The sequence below is a fragment of the Populus trichocarpa genome, chromosome 6 (genome assembly GCF_000002775.5).
Source record: "Populus trichocarpa isolate Nisqually-1 chromosome 6, P.trichocarpa_v4.1, whole genome shotgun sequence".
NCBI classification, from domain to species: Eukaryota; Viridiplantae; Streptophyta; class Magnoliopsida; order Malpighiales; family Salicaceae; genus Populus; species Populus trichocarpa.
In genome coordinates this window covers 2,538,991-2,551,443 of record NC_037290.2, presented here as the reverse complement: position 1 = coordinate 2,551,443, position 12,453 = coordinate 2,538,991, and the positions used below count along the sequence as shown (strand labels likewise).

Here is a 12,453-nt window from a genome sequence, read left to right as displayed (position 1 = left end):
ATAGTTTTGAAACCCAGCCTGACCCAGCGAGTTGACTCGGGACCCGGCCGACCCGGGGCTGGAACCTGGCCGGGTTGAAGAAAAAATAAGAAAAGTCATGACGCGTTGTGACCCGGCTGACCCGGTAAAATCCGGTTGCAACCCGTTGACTTTTGACTTTTGTTTTTTTATTAAAATGACGCCGTTTTGAATTTTTTTTAAAATAAAGATTGACCCGGTCGACCCGGTGACCCGGTCAAAACCCGGAATCCAGGTCTTAAACCGGGCCGGTTACTAGACCAAGTTTAAAAACTATGATTTAAACCACGTAGAAAAATGGGTACAGAAAGGTACGAATCATCTTCCATATTCTTTAACTCCTATGTTTTATTCAGTATAAGCTTCTTCTTAGCATTGCTTCCCAGGAAAGAATGCAATATACTCTGCCCAACGTACAAGTTTTCATTGCCATGTGGATCACATGAACATATAAAAGCTCTCTCTCTTTTTATTACTTCGATCATCCCCCCAAACTTTAATCTCATAATTTTGTGAAGAGACATGGGCCAGTCCTTGAAGAAATTAGCTCCTGGTACGGTTCTGGCCTTCTCTCTCGTGTTTTTTTTTTTTTTTTGAGATTGCACTTTGCATTTGTCTTGGGAATTTCTAAGAAAATAGTATATTACTGTTGCTGATAAACAGATGAAAATGGAAATTATATCATCAAAAGATATCTTTCATGCATTTTTTTTTTGGAGTTTTTGTGTGGGGTTCTCATGTCTTGGGAGTTGCTCATAAGAACAAATTAATGAACTCCCACAGGGCTATTGTCGAGCTACTTTAAGGCTAGGGCTTTAAATTTTGAAGGTGTAGATGAATTGCTTGGACTGTTGTCAATATTGTCTAAAGAAATTGGTGCCACAGAAAGTAAGAACAAGGCCTTGAAATCTTAGAAAGTGATGAGTTTTTTAATTTCTCTTATCAAGAAATCATAGAAACATTTCTTCCTTCCCATGAAACTTCATACACTTAAAGATTCGATCTTGTTAATAGATTTGTTTTTCTTTTGGAATTGATTCTGTCAATAGATGTAATATTTTTCAAATTGGAAAAAAAAAAAAAAACCTGATTTGGCTATCAAATCAGCCAAGCTGGTATTGCATTTATAAGATTGTCAAGTTTTTTTTTTTAATTATTATTATTACACATGAGAGGTTGGGATTTGAAATCTACTCAGATCCCTCAATTTATGAACTTACTCATTAGACCTGTTACAGCTATTTTTTCCTGCTCAAAATGGCATCGTTGCATTTTTTTTAATAAAAAAACAACAAATTTATTATATTGAATAAAGAATAGATAAATCATTATTTTTCATACTATATTAAGAGATATCATAACTTGTTTTTTTTTCCTGAAAAAAACATGGTTGCCCCATTAATTCTCAGACAAAAAAAATTAGCGAAAATCCTTAATTAAACCAATGAGATAAACATATTTGTTGAAATTTATGCAAATTAAATAATTATGTGAGAAACCAGGCTAACAACGCTTTAAAAATGAATGAATGCAGGGAGTGAGGAAAACAAGGAAAGGGAAATAGGCCACATAATAGAAAGCAAGTATGAAAAATATTTTGGAGAAGAAGCCAACAAGAAAATGCATTCAGCTCATGACCCCCAATCTTCATCACATGAACCATCGAAGGAAGAGATAACCTCTGCTCCATATTTCATTCGAGCAGTATGCGAAATTGTCCAGTACATATACACTTGACCTTCTTCTTGCATTATATGTTGATCTCTTGGCTTTATTTTTTGATGTTCTTGAAAAATAATTAATATTCATTAATTAGGAGTTATAATTGGGATTAACTTAATTACTTCTTGTTGTTGTTCTTTACAGAGAAATTAACATAAGCCTTAAGAGCACGCAACTCCGTCTCCCAGATGCTGAGAATCTCAGGGAAATTTATATAGTAAGCATTATATTAATTGTCTTCTCCTTTATATTTTTTGCTTTTAAGGATCGTTATTAACGTAGATAAAAAAAAATTAATTCTTCTCATTGTTTATTCTAACATTAAGTTATAAACATTTTATGATTTTTAAAAACTTGAGTTGCGATCCAAAATTATTAATCCCGGACCAGTCTTACCCGGTGGGTTAACCGGAATCAACAAAAAATAGAGTTGTTTCACTATTTTGTTTTTAAAAAAGATAAAACAATGTGGATTTGAAAGAGAAAAAAAGAAGTAGGGTCCGGTTTTGAATTGATCGATCGGATCAATAAAAAATAGTGTTGTTTCAATATTTTCTTTTTAAAAACGAGTAAAACAATGTGGATTTAAAAGGAAAGAAAAGACATTGAGTCAGGTTTTGAACTGATCGATCGGATCACAGGTTGACCAACCAAGTCAATTGAGTTTGAATAAATCAACTCCCACTTTATTTAATTTGAAACCCCATGTAGGTAAGATCCTGAATCGGCGGACCGGATTAGGTTTAATAACAATGGTCCAATCTCCACCAAAAATAGGGTTGATTGAGTACCTCTATGTTAATTTTTTTTTCATTTATTTTGGCGTCTAAAGTCGTTAAGAGTAGGCAGAAGATGTGTTAATTGTGCAGAGATGTGCTTAATTATGTTTAATGAATAACAATATTAGCCATGGATAGACTCAAATATATAATGGTGATATCGTTCGTACGATCAAGATGGCCTATTATTAACAATAATAAAATTTGAATGCATGCAGAAGCACTCCCTGGACAAAGGAAAACATCTGGAAAAGGATGACTTCCAGAAGATCATCCAAGAAGTAATAATCCATTCAGGGTTTACAGGTTTTGGCTCAAAAGACACTTTCCTCTTCATCTTTGGGATTCCTTTGATCACATACTTCATCAAGCAACGAGTCGCCCCTAAATCGATCCCAAATGAAGTCTTCATACCTGGAGTCACCTCTGCCTCCGTTTACCTTCTTGCTAAACTTAACAAAATATGAGTATTCATCATGTGTGTGGTGTTGTTGATCAATTGTTAGTGCCTTTCCAGTTCATTTACTCATGAAAATTTGCTCGTTATGACACTTTCAATGCGAGAGAGTTTGATTGGTATGTAAAAATATGATGTTTTCAAATATTATCGACGAGACGAGATCTCAAGCTGAATGGGTATTCTTTCTTTTCTGACCTTGTCTTGATTTTTAAGACTGGATTTTCACACTAAAGCTTGCATAGTGCTCAACATGCAAGAGATAGCTACGTTTTCTATATGCAGGAGAAAGTAGAAACTGAAACTGATGATGGACCTTGCCCTTTTCGAGAGCAGATATGGATCAGCTTCTTCTAAACAAACACCTTTTCGTTGGACAATTACACAAATCTTAAAATCTTTGCTCCATTATGATTCAAAGTTCAGAAAAAGAAGTTACCATAGGATGATGTTAAACTATATATTGGGAAATGCATAAACATGCCAGCGAAGGCTCAAAGAACCGAATCGTGAGAAGTGATATTGTGAATTTCTTTTGGTTACACTTTGTATGGTTTTGTGAAGATTATTCTCTTGGATTAGCATAATAAAAAATAATATAGGTGTAAAGGACAAAGAATTTTTATTCTTTATCAATACAAAAAAAAAAAATTTATCATTTAATATTTTAATTACTACAAACCCTAACTAGTTTCAGAGTTTGAACAAGATGATTGATTGTGTATAGTAAAAATGTATTACCCTTAATACACCTTACCTAAGGTAAGCTACATTATTTGTTTGTCTAATATAAACTAAGAAAATGTTGTGTTTTCTAATTGTTGGTATGTTTAAAGTTGAAGAAAAATCCTTCTCTGTAAGAAGATTCTTATTTTATCAGATTAAAAACTTATATAACTGTTCTAATACCAACATAAAAATAAAAGAAATTATCTTTTTATTTAATATCAATAATATATCTTACGTATAATTTGTAATCCCACATAATAAAAATGAACAAAGTACTTTTTTTTTGATATTTTTGAAATGTAGATCAAGTTCTCATGGCTTTAATAATCTAGTTACTAAATCAAAAAAACACATGTACAAATAAAAGACTATTTTTGTGATTTGTTTTTAAAATGCTAAAATATACAAATATAATTTATTTTTCATAGATTTGACCGTATGCACATAAAATAAAATATATTTTTGTATTTTTTAAATGAGAGTTTTTTTGAAAAGTTTTGGAATTTTGGTGAAAAACGAATATTTTTAACACCATATCAATATTTTACAGTATAAGTCTACAACCCCAACATTAAATAATATAATGAAAAAATATGCATGGGACCCAAAAATAAATTCAAAATGATTCCTGTTTTTTTTGTTTTGAAATTTTCTAAGATTTTATAATGGTCTATTTCGCTGGATATTGTAATAAAGACAAGTAAAGGAAAGGCATAAAAATGTATCAGTCAAATATACCCTTATGCCTAGAGGCTAGGTCGGCTTAAAGGCCAATAGTCTCTTCGGTTTTTATTTTTTTGGTGGGATGAGGGCTGGACCCAGCCCAGACTCTTGCAGGAGAGCCAACTGGTGAGCTTTATGTATTTGTAAAGTTCTTCGGAATAATTGACATACTTCAAGACTATGACACTGGCAAGAAGATAAAAGATAGAGCATGAATGCAAGTCCACCCAGCATGACACGACTTCAATATCAGCTGTTGATCTATATAGATGGACTCTCACTTTAAACTTTTGTTGATATCAGTTTCTGACACGGGATGTTTAGCATATTCAATCATGGATCAGATAGACAAAACAAAGCCTAAGGACGTGTTTGGTTGTATCAAGGTTTTCTCCTGGTCCACCGCCGACCAAGATCCACCATGATAGTCCAGTTGAAGCTTTTTATGCTGTATACAGCAGCACATGAATTGGAAGACGACTCCCTCTAAGTATAGTTCCAAATCTAGCACTTGTACATGAATCTATTAATGGCCAAATTATACACTTCCACAGCCTGTTTGCTTGTTTATTTATCAAATTGTTGCAGAGCCACTAAGAAACCATACTCAATCCCATTCAATCCACAAACCATTTGAATCCAGTTGATCTTGTTTTGAGTTTCTACTAATCAAATCCACAAAGGATAAAACATGGAGAGAGAAAAAGTAATGACATAGAAATCTAGAGTTGGTGGACAGTGACCATCATTGCACCGTGAAAATGCAGTTTCAAGTTTACACAATCATGTATCACAAGACTTCAAGTACTTGTTTATTATTGTCTGACAGCTCAAACACAAACCTTATTCATAAACCTTGACAGAGTCGATCTCTAAATATTGATGGCAGCACAGATAAGCAAATCTTAAACTCTGAAAACTCCAAGGCAGCTCACAAACTACCTACAGTATCCAGCTGCGCCTCACAGGAAGTAGGGCAATAAGTAGCATTCTCTTCTGACATACCGCTTTTCCTCTAAATATGCAAAATAGCTACCATTTCATTCCCCCAGACAGAGGACATTGGGAGAACCCTACGTTTCCATGCACAGGTTATGGGCCAATTCAATTCATCAGAAAAAGAAACATCATTAGCACACATATCCCATTCCCATCCTCTTAATGATTGCCATTCATAGAGACCTCGAATCTTGGTGCAAGCTGTTTAAGAAACAAGAAACCCACTCAGCTAAGTCACACAGAATGAATGTTCCACACAGCGCAAATAAGTAATCAGCACTCAATTATTTTAAGGGTGTAAAAACAGGTTAAGATGTCAGCAAGATATAAATAGATGATGTCCTATCTTCCTTTCATCGCTAATAGAACAATTTCATAATTTTTTCGATGGTGGTACATCTGCTTCGATCAGTGGTCGAATCAATCACACACACATGAGAGATGGGGAACCGGCCTTATAGCCCACGGAGGACACCTAAATCAAATATTAAATTCACCTATTTGTGTTTCAGGAAGGCATCTGATCACATGTGAGGTTTATTAGTCAACCTTCTTTAAACTCTGTGTCTGTTTATGTGCACACTCCATTTACCTCTGTAACTGCAAATTAAAAACGACATTCACTTGCTCAAATGAGGACATTTTATGTGCTGAAGTTAATTCACTAGTCCAGGACATCATCGAATTCATTTTTCTTCAAAACAAAATAAAAATGGTTGAGCTCTAAGCATGCTAAAACAAACCAAACAATAATATCCAACTGAATGCCTTTCATGTGCCTGTTGCAATGTTGTAGAGGTTATACTAGGCAGATCACTCTCACATTCAAATACATTTCAGCATGGATGTGCATGGAAAAAATGGCAAGCATTTGCATTGGAAGAATTGGTAAATATAGATGCAGAAGAGGCAGAGACAAACCTGTTTATGAGCAAGCACCAGCAAAACTCCAAGATCAACCATTCTCCAATGAAGACTTCAACATTTGCAGCACTGCAGAGATGAAGATTACATGGTCATGCCAAGCAAACAGATAGTTCACCCACAAAATATTCTTCATAGCCCAATGAAGAAAATGGATCAGCAAGATCTGAGAGTAAAGGTTTGTTGCAATGTATACTTCGCTATATTGTCATCAATCACAAAAATACTATGAACTTACCATCTGCATCCTCTTAATGATCTCTCACACAGAAACGACCATACAAAGTAACTATCCACGATACTGCTGCAGCAGGGGAAAAGACTGCTAGCCTATTTTTGCAAGTTGCTGCTGTTGCCACTCCTGGTATAGTTTCAGATGATCAGGAAGCTGGCGGTTCAACGAGCCATTCTGGCTTTCAATTTTCATAGGAAATGTTTGGAGTTGCTTGCCAGGAAATGGAAACATTCTTGTTCCTGTCAGGCCATCATTCGCTGTCGTATGATGACAAGATTGTTCAGGGTGATTGATAGAATTGTTAAACACAGTTGCTTTTGCTGATGACGGTGGCTGATATCCATCAAGCCAGCTATAATCATCCATATGAAAATCATAATTCTCCTGACCAATGCCAGATAAGATCTCACATTTGGCCTTAGGAGGAACAGAGCTAAATCCAGGTGGAGGACCAAGGTGATGAACAGGACGGCTTACTGGATTCAATCTTGAACTAGCTGGGAACACTGATGATGCCTTCAAGGACAGACTGTCAAAACCAGAGACAGAAGACATGACTGGCTCAGATTTCAAGTGTACTACAGTATCAGGAACCTTAGCGGGTAGCAGGTTACCAGCACTAGGGTTCACAAAGAGTGGAAGAGGAAGTGAAACTGCAGAAGGCTGCAAAACTACTTGGTGTTCTTGCAACCCACTCTTCATAACAAGCCCATACCCTACCAAATTGAAGTTGTTCAGCCCATTGGAAATGGATCCTTCAGATTTGGCAGGCCATTTTGAAGCGGTAGGCTGCAATGCTTGAAAATGCAGGGGGGCAACAGAAGCAGGAGATTTAGGGCCAACTGTGCTTCTATTGAAACCATTTGACAGATAATAAGAATCACAAGAGACAGGAACAGATCCTATACAGCTCTCCATGTTGCCTTGAGAGGCATTACTTGGAATCTCAAAAGTAGACAACTCAAGAGCATTGACATCAAAGTGCCTATCAGTCATCAACGGCTTAAAAATAATCACCTCATCCTCTTCTTCCCCATCCATGTATAACGGAGTCTGTTCCACACTCAATTTCTCCACAGCTGGATATTTTTGCCCCGAAACATTTAAAGACATTTCAAGAGAAGCAGCCACCTCAAAACTATGGGCTGTTTGAGGCTCAGCACCAATGGCAAATTTCTTCGACTCTGAGTCAAAATACATGCCTTGCTGCCCAACCCGAACTAGGCTTACAAGAGCTTTTCCAGCATATAGAATCCTCTGAAGACATGCCTTTTTCTCCTTAACACCAACATCACTTGTGACAGATTGCTTCCTTGAAAAATCAAGAATCAATTGTGCTGGAGCAAGAGGCAAAAACCCTCTCAATTCGAAGTCCTCCCACAATGCAAGCCTGTTGGAGGTTTCACTTTCATCATAGCTGCTCATGTTGGAAAAACAAGCATCCTCTCCGTCCACATCAATGGGCATGGTCCCATTTGACAAGAGCTTGTTCAAAAAAGAAATACAATTCTCCCAAAAGAACAATCTAGCAGCAGCTTGATGCTCTTCCACTTCGATGCCAGTAGCAAAATCTGGATGACAGGCTAACCACTCCAAAAAAATCATCACTCCAGGCAACAGAAAGCTAGCCAAAGGATCATTCAGTTGTGTGCATCTCTTAATAACGAGCCCCATCAAGTCAAAAATGGCAGTAAAAGCATTCTGAAGCAAAACTGAGCGTTGCAAGATGTCAGCATATGACTCAAGCTTAGCTTCCCGATTCACATTATGGATTGTGAATATAAGAATGGATATAAGCCTAACAATCACAAGCCCATTATCCTCAGCACTTGAATCAAAATTGTACTCTTCTTTTGGCCCAGACGACAGAAGTTCAAGCAAGTCACTTTTGACCATTGAAAGAACCTCTACAAAAGTTTCCAAACTGGAAAAACAAAAGGCAAAAAGGTCAGATGACCAGGCAAAAAAAAAAAAAAAACACCAATCCTATAATACATCATGGTAATATACCTTGTTCGTGTAAATAGGATGCCATTTAGTCGGACAAATCTAATTTTGAAAGCTTTTAAAGTTTCAGGAATACTGGATGTGTTTTTCTTTAGAGCACTTGCATCTTTTTTATTGTCTTTCAAGGGAGACATTTTGCTACCTCTGCCTCTTCCTCTCCTACCGATTTGCCTTGTTGCATTCTTCGTCAATGAAGCTTTGGCATCCCCACAGAGCTGGGAAAAACTTTGACGATTCTGTCAAGGAAAATGAGGTAATGATTAATGCATGCCTTCTAGATTCTAGAATCATAGATTTTCTCGCCCTAGTACTTTTCTTCTCTCTTTTGTTATTACCAAATGTTCCATATTCAGAAAAAAATTAAAGGGGACTTACCTAGACAAAAAGGAAATAAGTGAAGACTTCAATTATTTCAGTACCTAGTACATGTATAAGAACATACCTTCTCAAATTCAATAATCAAGTTATCTCTGGCAGTTGAGAAGGGGTTGTCAACAGCTAGACTCCTAAAGTAGCAGTATATTGCTTCAAATTCATACCCTGAATAAGTAGCTAATATTCCAAGCTGAGATAAACAGAACACAAGTTAACACAATGTAACAAATTGATAGACACCTAAATGGGAAGAGTATAGAAGACCACAAATCTTGTGAAATGAGAACCACATCGGGTAATAATGAATTAAAAAAGTAAACCTGGTGGTGAGGGTTGCCACTTGAAGGCCACAATGAAGAAGCTTGCTTATAGTAACTTGACGCGGCTGAAAAATCACTTATTTTTGAGTCTCCTTCACCATATAAGCCTTTATAACGTGAAAGGTCACCAAGGTAAATCAGACAACGGTGGCAGGAAATCAGGCCTTTCCTCATCATAGTAGCTTTATTTCCTTCTCCACACATAATATTCTGACTCTCCGAATTATCTGAAAAAGAAACTAGAGGAAGACCACACTTTGCTCTGATTTTCAACATTAAATCATGATAGAATCCAGTTGCTTCAGACAGAAAGGTTTTAAACTGAGAACGAATTTTTGTAATTCGTTCAGGTCTTGCAATCATTGTTCCATTCTGAGATGTAACTGAACCATTTGAAGCTAGAGCAGCTTTGCAATGAGTTCGAAACTCCTCAATACGCCGGTAATGCAACTGCCACAAAGCATATTCTATTTCATGTTGCTCCGAGAAAGCATGATCTTCTAGGATAATTGCCTCATAATTCTCTCGCATCTGTTGCCAAACAGTAAAATCAGATGGAATTCTTGCTTGGGCTGACCTCCGAAGCCTATTGCCCAACTCAACATTCTGCAGTTATATGGCACAAAGGTCAATCACTTATTCTAAGCTCAACCAGACAGGCATAGAAGCCTGAACTACTTGGCCTTTTTTTGTGAGATAGCATGCGTGCATACATACAAGAACTTGTAATTCTCGGTAACTTGTACTGTTAGTTGAATTTATGCTCTGCCAACAGTTGTATTTAGTTTCAAAACGTATGATACTCTGACATGCTGTGGGGTTTGAAAGCTACATTTTTCTTTCAAAGAAATAAATTCATTGCTCTTTTAAGAATTAAGAATTTTAGCTATTCACATAATTTTTTTTGTTTTATGATCAAGCGTAAGAATAAAATTCAATGTGCTGATTTTGGTGAAAAAGAAATGTTTATAAGCGAGTAGCAAGAGAGAGTTGAAAAATAAAATCATATTCACACAATTCATCATGACACCTATGTAAATAACATCCTAGTCATTAAAGTATAATGTCTTTTATGTGAACTACCCATTCCACTTATAATATCTTCCTTTCCCCCTTAACCTACAGACCTTCATGACTTCTTAATTTCTCTGTTTTGTCTTGCTTGCATCTGCTCCTAACTTTTTCTCTCTTTCTTTCTTTCTCTCTCTCTTTTTTTTAATGAAAGAACAAAAGGCGATGTAAATATTTCTAGAACTTGAGTTTGCTATCATTCCTAACCGTTGATATTAAATACAAAGTTTTTGGAGCCAAACCTCTCAACTACATTAGTGTCTATTCTCTACCATTAAGACAAGAAACATATAGGCTACAAAATCCTTCAATTTCCTAAACACCTCACTCATCAAAAACCCACTGAAAGAAACATGTTAAAGTATTAAGAATAAATGCCTGAAGTAAATGCTTTGATACTCACAAACCCTCTGCAAACGTTTGATAATATAATGTACACCCTATTTATATGGAACTAAAAGCACCTGCCAGCCAATTTCTTGACACCCCCTCCCCAAGTAAATTTCTTGGTCCCCAAGAATTTTCATTGCAAATCTATTCTACTTCCTTTGGAAATTACCTATGTGCACCATTTGTTCCACCAGCCATAACACTCTTCCCAGGTGCTTTAACATTTGTTCCACCAGCCATTACAGTATAGCATCTCCCTTCCCAGGACTTGGTTTTAATGTATTTAGAACGTGTTCACTTCATGCTTGCCAAATTTCAAATTGATGACATATCTATAACACTCTTAACATTTGATTTCTATTTAACACAAGTAAATGGACAAGATCGTCGCAGTGTAGATAGAGTAGTTACTCCTATCTAATTGGCTTAAAGCATTATCAAAACTTGAAATCACCCCTGAAACCAAATCAGGATTATTTTGGTTTCTTGTTTTGAATTCTCCTGTTGGCGTAGTCAACAGGCGGGGACATCGCATTTCCCATATATTCAAGATTGACGGAGTATCACACAGAAATACAAAAATATCAGCAAGACACGTAATTACAACAACACAGTATTACAGCATCCTACACACAAACATCTTACATAATATCAGCAAGAGACTATCACAATTAAGTATTAGCAGCCTTCTTTTTTATCAACACATACTATTTCATAATCCCATACTAACACTTTCCACATAGAGCTACATAATTTGCAGAAATTATTATCCAATGATTAATCAAACCCAAAACATCATAAGTAGACATGAGTTCAAAGATAATGTAACACATCAATCTCAATTGTCAAAATGGAATATTCAAATAAACAACAACAAACCTTGTCATAAAGACGTTGAACACGGTCCCGCGATGAAAGATCCACTGGATTATCCATCGGAACCGTCATTGTTCATCAAAAACTTGCCACCAAATTTCCCTGCAATTCAAACAAGAAACACCATTAACAAGATCATTCCAGTCTATCAAAAATAAACTATAATGCTAAAATCACGACGAAAACACAGATTTAGGGCTTGATTAACAAATTAATAGCGCAATTAATGATTGCGAGAAAGATTATAGAAAGCGTAAAACTATTAATTACTGATGGAAGAAATTGAAGCAGTTGAAGAAATAAAGAAAACTAGAGATCGATCAAACCCTAAGTTATAATTAGGGTAGGATAAATTTAAAATAAAAAACAAGGAATTAAATTATTTATTCAGGTAAGAATATTTTCATACCGTGTTTCTTGAATTTGATTTGAATTGAAGATCGAGAACGCGAATTTGAGTGATTCGAAAGCGAGAGGATGCGTGTGGGAGAATTTTTATTTTTTATTTTATTTCTGAGGAGGAAATAAAAATTGGGGCAATCTATTCTTTTAAATATTTTATTTTTAGAGATGGAGTTGGATTTGGATTTGGATTTTAGGTTTTTGTTGCTGGTGATTAACCACCGCCACAAGTTAAACGGGGAGTATTGATGGAGGGCTTTTCTATCATATAAAGGCCTTTGGGCTTTTAAGTTTTAACCAATGCAATTAGCTTTCTCTAGTTTAGTTGATTAAACATCAGATTGTTGGTAGACTTTTTTTTTTTTTTTTTATGATTAATTCATAAAGTTTCTTGGATTATTGGGTACAATTTGTATCAATTATTTT

At 35.7% G+C, this 12,453-nt stretch overlaps 2 protein-coding genes across 6 annotated transcripts; one reads left to right on the top strand and one right to left on the bottom strand.

Annotated features, from left to right (window-relative positions):
• The first annotated feature begins 381 nt into the window (after positions 1 to 381).
• LOC7495697 (uncharacterized) lies at positions 382 to 3,176 on the top strand. Of its 2 annotated transcripts, XM_002308849.4 has the most exons (5): positions 382 to 571; positions 802 to 906; positions 1,553 to 1,739; positions 1,885 to 1,957; positions 2,738 to 3,176. In XM_002308849.4, exons 1-5 carry the CDS (start codon positions 541 to 543, stop codon positions 2,984 to 2,986), a joined length of 645 nt encoding a protein of 214 aa, XP_002308885.3. In that variant the 5' UTR covers positions 382 to 540; the 3' UTR covers positions 2,987 to 3,176. The 2 variants fall into 2 exon arrangements, with proteins under 2 accessions (XP_002308885.3, XP_024459352.2); XM_024603584.2 differs by lacking the exon at positions 802 to 906 and having other exon boundaries at positions 392 to 571.
• A 1,846-nt stretch (positions 3,177 to 5,022) lies between these two features.
• Positions 5,023 to 12,198, bottom strand: LOC7479669 (nonsense-mediated mRNA decay factor SMG7). Of its 4 annotated transcripts, none has more exons than XM_052453748.1 (9): positions 12,034 to 12,198; positions 11,629 to 11,728; positions 9,289 to 9,894; positions 9,036 to 9,158; positions 8,597 to 8,829; positions 6,590 to 8,510; positions 6,349 to 6,481; positions 5,925 to 6,027; positions 5,023 to 5,628 (listed from the first exon to the last, which is right to left on the bottom strand). In XM_052453748.1, the coding sequence occupies exons 2-6, from the start codon at positions 11,695 to 11,697 to the stop codon at positions 6,677 to 6,679; spliced, it is 2,865 nt and encodes a 954-aa protein (XP_052309708.1). In that variant the 5' UTR covers positions 11,698 to 11,728; positions 12,034 to 12,198; the 3' UTR covers positions 5,023 to 5,628; positions 5,925 to 6,027; positions 6,349 to 6,481; positions 6,590 to 6,676. The 4 variants fall into 4 exon arrangements, with proteins under 4 accessions (XP_052309708.1, XP_024459266.2, XP_024459265.2 ...); XM_024603498.2 differs by having other exon boundaries at positions 6,349 to 6,420; XM_024603497.2 differs by lacking the exon at positions 5,925 to 6,027.
• Between the last annotated feature and the right edge of the window lie 255 nt (positions 12,199 to 12,453).

What these genes read in the sequence shown, in the direction of transcription:
- LOC7495697 (XM_002308849.4), top strand. Translation starts at nt 541, where the DNA reads ATGGGCCAGTCCTTGAAGAAATTAGCTCCTG. An exon ending in CTTGAAGAAATTAGCTCCTG is followed by an intron (nt 572 to 801) that starts GTACGGTTCTGG and finishes GAACTCCCACAG; the next exon opens with GGCTATTGTCGAGCTACTTT. An exon ending in AGAAATTGGTGCCACAGAAA is followed by an intron (nt 907 to 1,552) that starts GTAAGAACAAGG and finishes GAATGAATGCAG; the next exon opens with GGAGTGAGGAAAACAAGGAA.
- LOC7479669 (XM_052453748.1), bottom strand. Translation starts at nt 11,697, where the DNA reads ATGACGGTTCCGATGGATAATCCAGTGGATCTTTCATCGCGGGACCGT. An exon ending in TTCAACGTCTTTATGACAAG is followed by an intron (nt 9,895 to 11,628) that starts GTTTGTTGTTGT and finishes ATATAACTGCAG; the next exon opens with AATGTTGAGTTGGGCAATAG. An exon ending in ATCCTATTTACACGAACAAG is followed by an intron (nt 8,511 to 8,596) that starts GTATATTACCAT and finishes TTGTTTTTCCAG; the next exon opens with TTTGGAAACTTTTGTAGAGG.